This window comes from Amphibalanus amphitrite, unplaced genomic scaffold (assembly GCF_019059575.1).
Source record: "Amphibalanus amphitrite isolate SeventyFive unplaced genomic scaffold, NRLGWU_Aamphi_draft 000048F_arrow, whole genome shotgun sequence".
NCBI classification, from domain to species: domain Eukaryota; kingdom Metazoa; phylum Arthropoda; class Thecostraca; order Balanomorpha; family Balanidae; genus Amphibalanus; species Amphibalanus amphitrite.
In genome coordinates, this window is record NW_024881544.1 from 863,683 (window position 1) to 879,037 (window position 15,355).

Genomic DNA, 15,355 nt, shown 5'->3' on the forward strand with positions numbered 1-15,355 from the left:
CTGAAAGTTTCGTCGCGATCGGCCGCTTTTTACGCGAGTTATTTGCGAAAAACCATGGGGGGGGTCCATCCGACCCCCCCCCCTACACATGCGAGGGTTAACCTATGTGCAGTGTCGCCTTTTCTTCGAAACTCAAACGAACTGACAAAAATGGTGAAAACGGTCCCGCCTAAAAATATGGTGACATTTTAGCTACCCAAACGACTTCGTCCGCCTATGGGATAACGTAATTGAAATTTTTACCTAAATATATAACTTATACGGTGTACCTACCTAAATATGTAAAATAGGCAGCGTTTTTCTTTAGGTACCTAAATTACAGCGAAATGTGTCAATGTGTCAATGTTATTACAGATGACATTGAGGTGTAATTTAATTGGAAACAGATGCGTATGGCATTTACAGTCATAAGTCAGATGCAGGCATCACAAATGTCATCCCTTTCGTGAAGCGGTTATAACCTCGTGGCTAACAGCGTATTGAATAATCGCCTTTTGTGGCACCTAACTCTCTAAACAGAAAAAGTGGGAGCATTTAAATGCTTCAATTGTAACGAAACTGCTGACCCTACCGTGAATCGCTTCATTAAAACTTGGACTCATTGTCTGAGGAAGATCCCATCTCGCAAGTTTAGATTGCCATGTCAGGACGGGGGACTGGACCGACGCTGTCCAGTGTCCAGCCTGTCCTGCCGATCGGCAGCAGGCAGACAGACGACGCTGCCCGGCGGACAGTGCCACAATGGGCGCCCATTAATCATTGCTGCGGCTGGCCGTGTGTAGTGGCCCAGGCGTGCCAGACGGTGGCATGGTTCCAGCATCGACCCTCCCTGATCGACGATCGTTAGGAGCATATGCAGTTCTGGAAGCGTAGGTATGTGTCTGGTAATAGTAAACAGCTACGTGTATGCTTCCACTTCTAACATCAACGAAAGCACCTTCTTCATTTAAACGGGTAAGCTGTTGCATCATATGAAGTGTCCATACCTACAAATGTTTACGTTTTGTGCTTTCTAAATGTTTCGTTTCAGCTCCTTCATATAACTGACAGGGGTCGGCAAATGGTGGGGCATGCCCCCTATGGGGGTAATGGAACCCTTTCGGTAGGGGTAATAAGGGATTCTGAGAAAGCCTATCTTTTTAGAGTTAGTGGCTCCATTTGATGGAACCATCGTGACTGTTGCATCCCAGGGTTCAAAGATTAGCCCAGGCCAAAGGCACAGCACACATTGATTAAATACCAACATTCACGTAGCTGCTCCCCTCACCTGCATCTCACCGCCTCCGTACAGTCGTACAAAAGCAGCTGCAATTTTTAATCGTCGCCCGTCTGTTGGCGTTTCCACAGCCGCTAACGTAAGGGGGAGGAGTCGATCGGACCCTCGCGGCCTCTCGGATTCTGAGATGGAGCTGTGCATAAAAAAGACGAGCGTGCTATCCGTGACCGTGACTATAGGAAGCTGCTGCTGTCCATATTTAAGGTCCTGCCGAAATTTTTGCCTAAAGACTACGTGCCAATTGCGTTTACGCTCCGCATGTGAAGCGGTCTTTAGACAAAAATTCCGGCAGGCGGCTATTTTTTCTGTCGGTGAAACTGGCCTCAGATCATGATATTTCCGGGCAGGTAAAAAAAAAAAAATGAATGGCTCGAGAGTACAATTTGCCATTTGGTCGTGATCCAACGCCGTTTACGTGAGCTTTTAACGAAAAACCACCCACCACCCTTATATGTACGAGGGATGGGAAATATTAAATGTTTTGTGGAGGAAGTGTCATGTTTTAAATTTGATGCATCGGAAATGAAGAAATTCCCAAAGAGTTCCAGAACGGTATGGAATTTCAGTAACCTTGGTTGTGTCAGCAATGGGGTCTGGTAGGTGGGGGTAATAGCTCTGCCTGGCGCCCAAAAAGGGGGCACGACCCCGAATGACCTGCCGACCACTGATATAACAGAACTGGGCAACATAAGTCCGCACTTTGGTAAAAGAAGTTTCAATTTCCTTTTATTTAACTTGGATATCTGCCAGTTACCGCTAATTATAACACATTTACGATTCGACAGAAAAAAACGAACAAACCTGATTGACGGGACTTGAAAGACTTGGTTGTAAAAATAGGAGTACGATTTTATTACACTGCAGATTGTAGCGTCATCTCTATTGATAACGTAGTTCGCACAAGTGTGCGCTGTGACATTTCTCCCTTCAGCCACAGCGTCAACCATCACCCCAATGGTAATGCCGGACAGCACCTCTCTGGGGCGACAGGTAGCCAGGTTGTGTCAGCGTCTGCAGTCACTGGCGGCGGTCCGCGGCGGGGTCGGGTCGGGTCACCAGTACCGCCACCCGCGCCGTCACCACGTCCCCGTACTTCGGACTGCGCAGCACAATGTCGGCCCCGTGCCAGCCGACCTCCAGCGCTGAGGTGCTGAGACACAGCGGCACTGACTTGGTGCCGGCGGTACCTGGAGGACCACGGGTGACTTAGTAGGGGGACGTCACTTTCAGCGCTGAATAAGCGCCTAAGCGGTGAGCCTGTTGTTTTCGCCATGCTTTACAGAATGTCCCTAATAACACGATAACGACGTGCTTATCAGCAGGGATCCAATACCCTATTAAAACAATTAAGCACTGAACGACTAACTAGATAGCCTTTTACGATACGAAGTGAAAGGGCATCACTTCTGAACAGTACCTTCCATTTGAATGGACTTTGGTGATATGAGAAGCTCCTTCTTTCGTGACAGGACTTGATAAGCGACATAGCCGGGAGGAGGCTCGGGAAGGTCTGGTGTCGGCACTCTCTTGTTGCAAGATATGGTGACGGTCTTGACGGCTGCCGAGTATTTCGCAGTCTGGAATTGTTGCATCATTTCGGTAGACACTTGCGTGCCTGAAATATAGTAAAATGATGCTTCAGTAAGTAATAGCTCTCATTCCGGACATATATGAAGGATATACAGGCTTAACACATCTCTGCTCGTCGTTCGGTCCGTGGTTTTACCGTTAAGCTGTCTCCTCTCCCGTTCAATCTCGCTCTCCCAGGCGGGCGCGCACTGCTCGAGAAAGTCTCGCAGTTTGGTGCTCAGGTCGACCAGCAGGTGGCAGTGTACGCAGAGCACCTCATCGGCAGCCATCACCCAGGCTGCAGAGATACCATCCGGCGGCGGACCCGCGGTCTGCAGCGCATCATCCAGGTCCGACTGGGGCCCGTCGCGGCAGCCCACCTGCCGGCGAAAGGACTTCAGTCGTTCCAAATAACAGGCCAAGAGCGATCCCAGAAGAACAGGCCTGTTTGCTTCACGATCAAACACGATTAAAAACAGCAGAGATATCGAAGCCTAGGCCCGCATAGTCAGCAACATGACCGCCACACTCGCCTGTATCAGTGCTCCGGAGAGGTTGACCTGCCGGCGGACCAGCGGCGTGGCTCCCGCTGACGGTTCGGCGCACACTCCGCCCCATCGCGTCTGCTTCAGGCTCGTCAGCCAGCCGTGAGCCGGCTTCACAGTCGCGAACGGCTCCGGGTCGGCCGGTGCCGAGCGAAAACACACCGTGAAGTCGCCCAGCTTCGCGTTCGAGAAGAGCGCGTAGTAGTCACGTGCGCGCGCCACCCACGGCATGTGTTCCACGTCGACGCGGGACTTCCCTCGCGCGCGCAGCGTAACCGTCTGTGGCAGCACCATGGCCGGGAAGGCGTCGACGCCGCTGCGCAGCCAGGTGTCCAGGTCGCGCTCGCCCTGCGGCTTGTCCGTCAGCCGCACCTCGAAGTCGCCGGACTCGCGCAGAGGATTGGGCATCTCGACACGCACGTTGCGGCAGCTGTATAGCGGCGAGACGACCTCGACGATGGCCGGAGCGGCGGCGCCTAGCGGGCCACCGGCCAGCGGGTACACCAGCGGACGGGGCCGCGGCGTCTGGCACGACTTCGGGCACAGCAGCAGCGTGGCTGCCGGCATCAAAAGACATGCTAAAATGCTACACTGAGATCGTAAACAGCATGGTGAGTGACAATATGCTTATTACTCTTTGCCCTTTGGCTTTTAAGCATCCCAATTGAAAGGGCTGTGAATGCATAACGTGCAGTGGAAATAAAAAGGCGATGCAAGTTCTTACCTGCGTACTGTTTGAAAGGGCTGTGAATGCATAACGTGCAGTGGAAATAAAAAGGCGATGCAAGTTCTTACCTGCGTACTGTTTGATGCGATGGACGCTGCACTGGACGGTGACGTCCAGCGTCCGTCGCGGACCGATGATGATCTCCGTGCCGCCACCCTGTACCTGAAACACGCCCTTCTCGGCGCCGAGCAGTTTCACCTCGTACGTCACTGGTCGGCTGCTCGTGTTGCGCATGGTAAGTTGCCGCGTCTGGCTGGAGCCCAGCTCGGGTCGGAACTGGATCGCCTCACGCGGCCAGTACAGCGGTAGCTTCTCGTACAGCACTGTGACCAGAATCAGAAGCGCCACAGGGTTGGCGTCCATGATGGAGGTCGGGTCGAGCCGGGTGTCCAGGTTCAGCAGAGCGCAGCTCTCCGCCACGATCACGCAGTTGTGGAAGGCCTGCTCGGGTGTGGTGGGATGTGCGTACACCTCCTGGCGCAGGTGGTCGCGCAAGAAAGGACAGTGCGAGGCGAACAGCGAGCACAGCACCACGCCGTCCTCCAGATCGGTGTCAAAGTTGGTGATACAGCGGTCCTCGGTTCCGTCGGCGTCCCAGAGGCGGCGCAGCTGGCTGTTGTACGACCACGTCATCCAGGCGAGCAGCAGCCGCTCCGGCACGCTGTAGATGTTGCTCTCCAGCGGGTCGATGGCGCGGGGCATGTAGCGGGCGTCGCTGTCGGCCATCTCCGGCCAGAAGCCGACAGAAGACAGCTTCACCACCGTCTGCAGAATGAAGCGGCGGAACGTCTGCAGCAGGATGTCCAGCCAGGCGGCCTTGGCCATGTCGCGGAACTGGCCTTCGTCACGGAAGGCGCCGTAGATCGGCACGATGTTTGGGTCGAGGAGGTGGCGAGCCACGTCCTGCAGCGACGCCACGGTCGACGTGTCCTCTAATGACGATTGCTTGGATGGGAGGTTCCCCGCCGAGATGCCGGCCTCGATCGAAGATCCGTTGAAGGCCATGTCAAGCTTGGAGCCCACGCTTTCTTGGATTTCCTCCACCACTTGGAGAAGGATAAGGAAATCCTCGTATCGCAGCATGAATTCGGGTCGTACGTGTGCCAGCAAGGCGCCCTCCTTTTTCAGGAAGTCCAAAACCGCTCTGTTTCTCTTGATGTAAAATAAGATCGTGCTAGCTCCATCGGCCGAATCGGCATTGTCCTCGATGTTATAGTTGGGAATCTTCTTATTACTGAGATATGCGACTGACTCGCCGAAAGTCTGCCACATTTGAGCCTGAGCTTTCTCCTCTTTAGAAAAGCGGCTCGAGTTCTCTTCGTGACCCATGCACTCGGGCAAGTGAAGGAACAGGTTGTATGGGAACGGTCCACTTGGGAATCCGAAGTTGATGAACCACGCTTCAATGGCATCATACGTGGCCTGGAAGAAGGTCTGCACGGGTCCTGCCGCCGGAAACCTGGGGAACTCTGTGGTGGAGCCGCTCGGCAGCTGCACGTCCATCGGCAGCTGGTCCATCTCCAGCTGGTCGGAGGAGACGGACGAGCCGGAGCGGACCGCCGCCGCCGCGGCGTGCTCCAGCGAGGCGGCCGAGAGCGCCGGCGGCCCGCCCGTCTGACGGCCCGAGTCGGGCTCGTCGGCCACCTCCAGAGGAGTGCCCTGCAGCGCCAGCCACTCCTGGTAGCCCTCCGGGTGCAGGCTGAGGAACGAGTAGGTGGTGAGCAGGCAGTTATCGGCGGCGCCCAGCAGCAGCACGCTGACGGAGCGGCCGGCGCGGTCCGTTAGCAGCAGGCGCGCCGACACGGAGACGGGTCGCACGGCGCTGAACTGCACCATCAGCGGTACCTGCTGCTGCGCCCGGCCGCCCACCAGACGACCACTCTGAGGGAACCGCCACGTGATGCTCGGCAGGTCCTGTGTGCCGGACGGCTGCAGCTCCACGTAACTGAAACACAGCCGGATAAAAGTTAAACGACTACCAAACACACTTCCTTCCTAGCTAGGTGAAGGGTGAAGTTCCTGGTTGGACGCATGAAACCTCTCTTGCTTCAGGGTTTCTAAGAATTGTAGCATCCCCGCGTTACCAACGACTTTGCAGGCTCATCGATATGTCAAACAACAGCGATAATCATGCACTTAGGATGCGAATTACAAATATACTAACCAATCATCTCGCGCGCGATTCACACACAACGCCAGCCACTGACCTGATGGATACGCTGAGCTCGTCCGGCTGCTGGTAGTCGTGTCCGACAATGGTCAGCTCCGAGTTGACGGTCATGCCCAGTGGCACGGCCCCCAGGTAGATGGAGCGTGGAGACGCCGTCAGGTACGTGGGTCGACACTCGGCCTCAATGTCGACCGTGACGGCCGGCTGGTCGAGAGTGTCCACGTAGACGGGCAGGTGGGCGCGCACCGTGGTCGGGTGCGTTGGGTACAAGTAAGATGTCGTGAAGACGATCGGCACCTTCAGCTCTCCGCCCACCTCCAGGTCACGTTCGATGAGGCCACGCGGCGGTGGGGCTTCCGCGCTGCCCACGCGGAAGCAGGCGCTGGACTTGGCGTTGATCACCACACGCACGGTGCGATTCAGGTTGTTGGCGATGCGAACGCGTTTGGTGACCTTGAAGCAGCGCTCCAGCAGGTCGGCGCCGATAGAGAAGCGGACTGTCTGCGGCGTAAGCAGCACCGGCTGACGCAGAGCCGTGGCGATCACCTTCAGCGAGGGCAGTGCGATGACGGCCTCCGAGCGGTTAGCCGCCTGACCGCCACGCCGCGGTTGCGCCAGCCGATCCGCCTTGGACGCAGTCAGCACCGACGGCCGCCCTGCCATACCCAGCTCCCTGACTTCAGGCGGCGCGTGTAGCAGCGGCGCCAGCACGAAGCCGTGGTTGGCCAGGAAGCGCGGCGCGAACCGGCAGCTGACGGCCACAGTCTGCCCGGCACCGCAGCGCACCAGGTATCTGCCGTCGCCCTCCTGCTGGACTGCCTGGTCACGACCGGCCTCCAGAGGCCCGGCCAGCGAGAACTCGTCGTGATCGCGCAGGTCCACCGACAGCGTGGCCGGGATGCGGCTGCGGTTTTCCAGGTGGAACACCTGGCTGGCGGAACTCCCACAGTGCACGCCGCCAAAGTAGAGAGCACCGCAGTCGGCTGCGAGATCAGGCGCCTCGGTGCGCCCACTAATACCCAGCGTCACCGCCTGGCCATCGCGCACGTGAAGTCGCACTGGACAGTCGAAGCGCGCTAGTGAGACAGGCACCAGGGTAACGTGCAGCGCCACCGATCCGCCGGCCGGCACCACTCCTTCTGACGGGAACACCACGATTCCCGGCATTGGCCTCGGCTCGGCCAGCGAGAAGAACGCGTCCACCAGGCTAGCGTTATAGAGTCGCACCTGGCACCGCTTCACCTGGTAGAGCGGCAGGTTCTCCAGCTGGAGGCGGTCGTCGGTGAGCCGCAGGCGCGGCGTGCCGAGCTCGGAGGTCAGCGCCAGCGTCAGCGTGTCGCCTCCAGTCACGTGGCAGGCGAAGGTGGCCGTGTGCGGCTGTCGCAGACGCACGCTCGGTCGGAAGGTGACCACGCAGCGCTGGCTGTGGTAGGGGTCGATGACGCCGTGCGCCGGCCGCAGACTGAACACGTCGTCCGGGTCGCCACCCTCTTGGCGCCAGCGGTACTCGCCGACGCCGTTCAGCGAGTTACGTAGCACCACGACCATCTGGTAGACGCCCGGGGCTGCGGAGGACAAAGCCAGAGGATCGGGTGACCGGGGATTGGAGGACTGGGACCAATAACCGGACTATGGGATCATAAGGACTGTATAGGATCAGGCATGGGTGGGAGTTAGGACACTCTGGAAGCAAACAAGCCTGTGCCCTGTTTGCTATGATAGGAGCATTGTAATGTGAGATGTATCGAAGGCTCGAGGCGTCGATATTATATATGTAGGTTCATCTGCTAAGGCATTCCGTGACTTCTGCATCCTCGAGGAGTTTTTAATGGTAACGGTCACTCACAGATGGACGTCAGGTTGGCGCACTTGAAGTGCAGCCTGGTGGTGGAGATGTCGAGCCGCATCCTCACCACCGTAGCCACCACCAGCACGCTGTCCAGACATGTGCCGTTGATCGAGTACTTTATCACGCTGCCGGCAAAAGCACACAGGCGGCATGACAACCAAACTCCTCCATAGCTCACAATCCCGCAAACCTATGCCTACACCTACTGACCACACGTTACTGGCTATAGGCATAGAGTTGAAGAGCTAGAGATGAAGTATTGTGGCGATCCACCGCCACCGATCCCGGACGGCCATCCCATACGCGGATCCCGACCTGCCGGCTCACCGTCTGTATTCGCGTTTGGTGCTGCACTGGAAGATGACCGGCAGCCGGACGGCCGAGCGCGGGGGCACCACGGCTGACGTCGGACTCGTGTTCTCCAGCTCGCGACAGTCCACGTGCAGACGGAACAGCACGTGACCGTCCAGCGGATTCCACACGTCCAGGGTGCGGCACGCCCACACGTCCTGCGCCACCTGTTAGTGCGCTTTGGCCGTGAGTGGCGGACCTTGGACCAGGAAAATTGAAGACTAGGACTCTGAAAAGGACTGACTACTGAGCTCATTGAACTTAGCTCTGCCTTGTTCACCAGCATGGTTTGTTCTCGGGTGACCTGTTTTCATTTGCAAGGATACACCACCGTTCGACCACAATATATGGTTATATAAGACCTGTCGGCAATTAGCCTTAGCCCCTGAGGAAGGCTTCACGCTGTCGGGCCTCGGGGATTCTTAACATTCAGACAAGCGGGCAGACAGATAGACGGACAGACGAACAAACGGACAAACGGACTGAACGACCGTCAAACGTTGTACTCACCTCGCCGAATTTCAGCAGCTTGTTTGATATTTTCACTTTTGCGATTTCGACGCAGGTCAGCTCACGTTCGCACGCTTTCTTGATCTCCATTGTTTTGGGCTTATCGTCAAATTTTTCGAGAACCTCCATACCTGCGTGACCGCTGGAAAGACTGTCTTCTTCAACAACATTCAATCCCTGAACTGAAAACAAAGGAAGAGCAATTGTCAGCATAAAAGCGAGAGCGTATATACAAATATTGCATGCTGAGTGCTGACAAAACCAAATGCTGTCGATTGAAGCCGAGAAAAAAACAAGGCTACATTTGATAGATGCGTTATATCAGAAAATTAGACAGTTCTCGAACGGATTAGATAAATGCCGCAGACACTTCTGCAACTTTGTACGATGTAGTTCCAGTAATACGTTAGTACGAGCAAGTCGGGAGACAATCAGACAGGAATCTTCTCACCTGGCGGTCCGTCTCCGCTGGCCTGGAGCCTCAGCAGACGGCGTCTCTCACGGCTACAGACGGTGCTCCACTGACGCAGAAGACGCGCAAACTCGGCGCCCAGAAACTGACTCGCCTGGAGGAATAAAAGACGCACGCAAAATATTCAACAGCATCCACTCACAGATTCACATAGATTAGACGTTGCATCACTTACCGATCCTCGCATATTCGGCAATAAATCACATATCGATTCTGCTCACCGTGAGCTGGAACTAAAAGGTCCGAGGTGAGGTCGGTACAACATAAAACACTCACGGTCCTGTTGAGCAGCTTGTCGTCTTCCTGCCCGTCGTAGAGCGCCCGGTCTAGCTCGGCCTGCTGCAGCCACCTCTCCATGTGACAGCGGTCGATGTACTCCTGGTAGCGGGCCTCGTTCAGCAGGATGTGCCGCCACTCGTCAGCAGTGTACTGGTACGAAGGGTCCAGGTACGTGTACCGCGGCTGGCCCGTGAATATCGACCTGAAAGAGCGCGACAACAATCAAGGAATGGTCACTCTGCGAATGTTTGAAATGACGATAAAATGTGTGGCACTAACGTGTCGTGTCAACGAATGTCGGGAGTGTTTCGGTCGTCGTTACTGTGTCCACTGCCTTATCTGTGGCTCTCTCTCTTTTGGCGTCCTGCCACTCATGTTGTGGAAGGACGCTGAAGGTCAGCAAGGACGATGGCCTTGCTGACCTGACCAAAGGGGAGAAGGATCGTGGAAGGCCCGGATGCCGCCTCCTCTGACCTGACTGGCGATGGGCCGTGGTAGGGCCGGATGCTGCCTGCCCGGTCGTTGGGCAGCGCCACGAAGCAGCGCTCCTGCTGGTTCACGGACGCCCAGCGCACCCAGCGGTGTTTGGTGGTGCGCACTCCGGCCAAAGTGCCGACAGGCGCCGCGGCACACGGCCGCTGCAGCGACTCCGCGTTCAGACCAATCTCGTTGTGACCCCACAGCGGCGTGATGCCTGGCGAACGAGCAAGGGACAGTTCATGAACGCTCCAGAAAGTTAACTTCATGTAAAACATTCTGCCTGACGGAGTACTGTATATATGCTCACAGCACTGACGTCTTCTCCCTTTATCTCGCCATAATTTCTCAGCATTGATTAGACTAAACTTAAAACCTCCCAGGCTGCTGATAACCACTAACTTTCCGGTGCCTGACCTCCCTTTACCAACTAGGCTGACCGGGCACGAAGAGCGGCTTCTTCTGCGGCGTGATGGGAGCGCAGTAGGTGGAGACGCGCAGTCGCGCCGAGACCAGCAGACGAGGCTCAGTGTCGGATGACGGCTCGGTCTCGGCGCTGGCGCTCACCCCCGTGTCGACCCCGAGCAGCTCCAGCTGAATGTACCGCCACAGCGGACCTAGAAGAGGAGAAGAACACGATGGTGACGGCTCAGGGATGCGGACGATGGTTTGAGTGCTGATCTTCTCGTGACCTATGGGACGAACGGACGAAGATCCGGAAAAGGCCTAGAGAGCGAGACTGTCAAGCCAACGCCTTTGATGAGTCAATGTGACAAGTCATACGACATCGGCATTCGGCACATCGGTGTTTTGGCCACTTTTGCACCTTACCTATCTGAGTGGGCTTGCACAAAATGTGCATCGTTCTCGTCTCCTCCGGTTTCAGGACTCCTTTGTTGCAGCTGGCCCGAAAGTGAGCAATGTCGCTAAACCTGCAACGAGGAAGATGGTCGATAAACTATGTCCTCCAATGCTCTCACATCAAAAACTCTTGGCTATTCACGTGTGAAGCAGATATACTTTTACTCTTCCTTGAATAGCCTGACGTTTATACTCACGTGAAGCGGAGCGGGAGCACCTTGGACTGGTTGATGAGCTTGCACGGCATCAGGATGCGTTTGCCGGGACGAGTCTCAGGAAAGTGGGCCTGCTTGGGCTCAAAGTCGAACATGACCGGCAGCGACATGGCCCGCACGCCCAGGTAGACTCTGCCGAATTCTGCCGATAGAAAGATGGTTCTCAGCGGCGACTGGTGGATGACATAAGGAAAAATGACGGGTATTCGTATGTACATCCGTCTACATATATAACATTGAAACAGTGACGAGGTTTAAACGGTCTGGAAACTCAAAGGGACGCTAAATGGTTCCATATTGATGGGAACACAATATTCCGGCATCCACTTCCTTCAACCTTAAATTAGTTATCTAAAAACGTTATGGATGAACCTTTTGAATTTATAACCATATAATTACCTATATTTTGTCACCGTTTATCGGATGTGGCGCAAGTATTGCAAATCCGGAAGACAGCGCTTACCGAGGTTCTGCTGCAGGTCGGCGATAGACGGCTCGATAGTGAGGAAGAGACAGTAGTCGCGTCTCGGCGGAGAACGGTACACACTGGTAAAGCCCTTCTCCGGTGGGTACGCCCGCGGGGTGAAGCTGGGTGGACGGAGAGGTTGACGAATTAGTGACATATTCTCCGCAAATAAAGTGTTGGGCAGGTAGGTCGCAATTATGCAGGCTGAATTGATGGGTACCTTTGAAGAAAAATGTTGCGGAAATCGCATCAGCTCCGCTGTCTGCATGGAAGCGTCAGTAGGTACTCAGTACCGCTCAAAATGCGGAATATAGCTAAAAAGCACGCAGGTCCTCAACCCTCCAAAGCACTAAGTGCTGGAAGATTTCACGTGCATCACCGCCACGGCCACAGAGACCGTCACCGTCTTTCCCACTTGCGGCACCCACGACTCACTCGATGGTGAGCAGCTGCTCGCCCTTGGCTGCGATCTTGCCGAAGGCCGGCTCCACGTGAAAGCAGAGCTCGGGCGGGTCGCAGCGACCTGTGACACGCACGTCCTCTGTGCGGTTGTCGGCCACCGCCGCCAGGTGGCACTGGGTCAGGTCCACTGCCTGCCGGAGTGATTGGGGTCGGAGTAAAAAGGGTCCGTATCTTCTTTTTCTTTTCTTCGTTACGCTTAAGCTCTTTTATGCATTTCATGTGTCGTCCTAACATAGGGAACCTACCAGCTAGCTTCTCTCACGTCTTCTGCGTAAGCTGCGCCTCCTACCTCGCCGTCCCGCCTCCACCCCACCCCTCTCCCTCGGACCACTGGCGCCACTCACCACCTCCTGTCCGGGCTGGTGCGGTGACCAGGTGACCGAGTAACATATGGGCCGCACACCGGCGTTGTGCAGCACCACCCTCCGCTGGTGACGCGTGCCGTAATAGGCGGCACCAAAGTCCACCAGCCGCAGCGGCTGCCGACTAGCCGGCTCCAGCAGGTGCAGGGCGCTGCGCGTCACGTGACCCACGATCCGCACCTCCAGAGGGTCCATCTCCTGACCGACGAATCTGCAGAGTCGCGCAGAAATATTTCAGAAAAAAAAAACAGTATCATCCACAAAGCTGGGTGCTCCTAGAGGGCATTTCGTCAGGTCAATAAACAGTGCGACGACGATGGTCGTTGCCCGTCGTTGGACACCTGCAGAGATCTTCTGATAAAATGTTCATACGAACTGGGACTGTTTTCCATCATATAATCAAGCACCGATCACCATGTTCAGCCACAGCCCACGCCCCACATATTAGCTCGTATTGTGATTCGTTTTCCGTCCCATTATCCGGCCGAGTGCCGGCGATCGGTGACCTCCCGACTGACCTGGCCGTCTCACTGATGTCGCCCTCCGTCTCGGGGATCAGCTCCACGCGAATTGACTGGCGCTGGCCGGGTCCCATCACGCCGTGACTCGGCTCGAACGCCACCCGCGTGGCGCCCGAGTACTCGATGTCCCAGCGGCCCTCGCGCCGGCCGCGGTTCTCGACCGTCAGCCGGCGGGCGATCGGAGTGCCATCTGACGGCAGCTCGCCGAAGCTGATAACGCTCGGTGCGTAAAGCACGGGACGGACCGGAGAGCTGGCGAAAAATGACCGTAATAGTGTCACGGTCACTAGTCATCCAGTGTCATTTCAAGTGAGTGCTTCGAATTACCAGGGGACTTGGGCTTAAAGTTGTCCTAAAGTAAACCATTAATTAATCACATTTATGAATTATAAACGTAACGTTCAGATCCCTAGGTATATCACTTATTATAATTATTATTACACTGTCAATAAACACTATTGAATTAAAACAAAGATAAAAAGTTTCATAGACCTATAGCGCTGTTTCGTTTGACGTTTCAAAAATGGGCTTTAGAGTTTAGAATAACCTGATTAATTTCAGTTACGGTAGGTTAACATCCTCGCTGATATTTTACCCATGGCCTTAGCTTAGCACCGTTTAAATTTCATAATCCTTAGCGCTACTTAAGCTTTTCGTGTGTACCTAAAGGCATCGCGATGAGCAAACACCTGTCATAATTATCTCACCACACAATCGGGATGTTGATGCTGAACTCCTCGCCAATGAGTATTTTGGCGACGTCATTTTTCTGCTCGGAGTCGGTGCACGTGTAGACGAGCGTGGCGGTGCGCTCCAGGCCGGGCCCGAGGTCGGAGATGGTCTTACCGTCACCCCCGATGGTCAGCTGGTAGTGCGGGTAGCACAGGTAGTGGTCCTTCGTCTGTAATGGCCAATGGGGCACCGTTCACGCTGCCGTGAGCCTTTTAAACAGTAACCAAAATTTTTACCTCGCAGCAATAGTTTCTTTTAGGCATTTTAGAAGCTCTGCATCTTCTACGGCCTTGATTACAGCCCATAAGCGGTTAGGTGCCCGCTACTTATCAATTGTTTCCATGACAATGAAATCTGTGGCGATCAACGGTCTCTCTCTCTCTCTCTCTCTCTCTCTCTCTCTCTCTCTCTCTCTCTCTCTCTCTCTCTCTCTCTCTCTCTCTCTCTCTCTCTCTCTCTCTCTCTCTCTCTCTCTCTCTCCTTGTTCTTACCGTGTGTGTGACATTAGGAATTATGACGGTGATGCTGTGGTCACGTAAGTTTTGCACACCGAACTTTCGGCTGTAGGTACCGCCGGGTTCCGTCTCCAGAAACTCGATCGTGTCGGGAAAGGCTCTCACTCCCAGTTCGTAGGCCTCTTCCGACGTCAAAATGGCACATCTCTCGGCTGGTAGGTTCTGATTCGACGCGCCGGCGGTCGCTGGAATCGCTGTTGTTTTCACCATATTTGTTGTGGGTTTTATTTACGCATGTATTTGAGACGGAAACGGTTAGATGTTTCACATCGTTTTATTTTGTTGTTGCCCATGTCAAATGCAAAACTAAATGTTCACAAAAAATAGTTTTATGCATTTTATGTCTACAAGAAGGATGTCTATTTTGTCACAAATATTTCACTTTTGTCGTTCGATGCCTAAAATAATCCGTCCTTAGACCGTCACGCGACCATGAGTGTAAATTACCTCCATTTCACGGTCCGAATGCGGCCCTTATGAAGGGCGGCTAGGACGATAAACTGAGATTTCGCCCAAATCCATGCGGAGCTCGAGGGAAGATATTTTTGTACTTAACTGTACTGTCGAATAAGTGTACTTACCTAAAGTGCGTTATGAAGTAACACTGTCGCACTGCTTGATGCACGATATGGTGACACTGACAATATTGCCGATAAACGACCAGTTTTGTGCACCTAATTGCACTGCTGCGCTGCTCCAACCGTTCCGCAAAAGGTCACAGTAAAATGCGTGCCATAGGTAGGTACCGTATTCATTCCTAAGCCTGAAGCGTGCCTACATTTCAACCCTATGTGCACACAATTTTACAAAACATACAAAGGTATTTGGTACAAATGGGATCACCATGGGATTCGAAGTTCGAACCATGGGTTGCGCATGCGGTAGACACATACGGCAATTACTTATATTGCTTTAAGGGAATAAATAATTCACTTTCCCGAAATTAGTTTTGTCAATGGATTTATGTTTTATATGCTCAAAATGATCAGCAAAGAA

The 15,355-nt window shown here is 54.5% G+C and overlaps 1 protein-coding gene across 1 annotated transcript; it reads right to left on the reverse strand.

Moving 5' to 3' along the window:
• Positions 1–2,104: 2,104 nt before the first annotated feature.
• On the reverse strand, positions 2,105–14,726 carry LOC122377656 (cilia- and flagella-associated protein 47-like). The gene is made up of 21 exons (XM_043357952.1): positions 14,336–14,726; positions 13,820–14,013; positions 13,110–13,364; positions 12,574–12,802; positions 12,203–12,360; positions 11,765–11,889; positions 11,284–11,443; positions 11,057–11,157; positions 10,666–10,842; positions 10,223–10,442; positions 9,746–9,950; positions 9,449–9,563; positions 8,998–9,179; positions 8,464–8,654; positions 8,134–8,261; positions 6,325–7,852; positions 4,186–6,062; positions 3,379–3,947; positions 3,003–3,225; positions 2,694–2,891; positions 2,105–2,463 (listed from the first exon to the last, which is right to left on the reverse strand). The coding sequence occupies exons 1-21, from the start codon at positions 14,567–14,569 to the stop codon at positions 2,294–2,296; spliced, it is 7,239 nt and encodes a 2,412-aa protein (XP_043213887.1). The 5' UTR covers positions 14,570–14,726; the 3' UTR covers positions 2,105–2,293.
• Between the last annotated feature and the right edge of the window lie 629 nt (positions 14,727–15,355).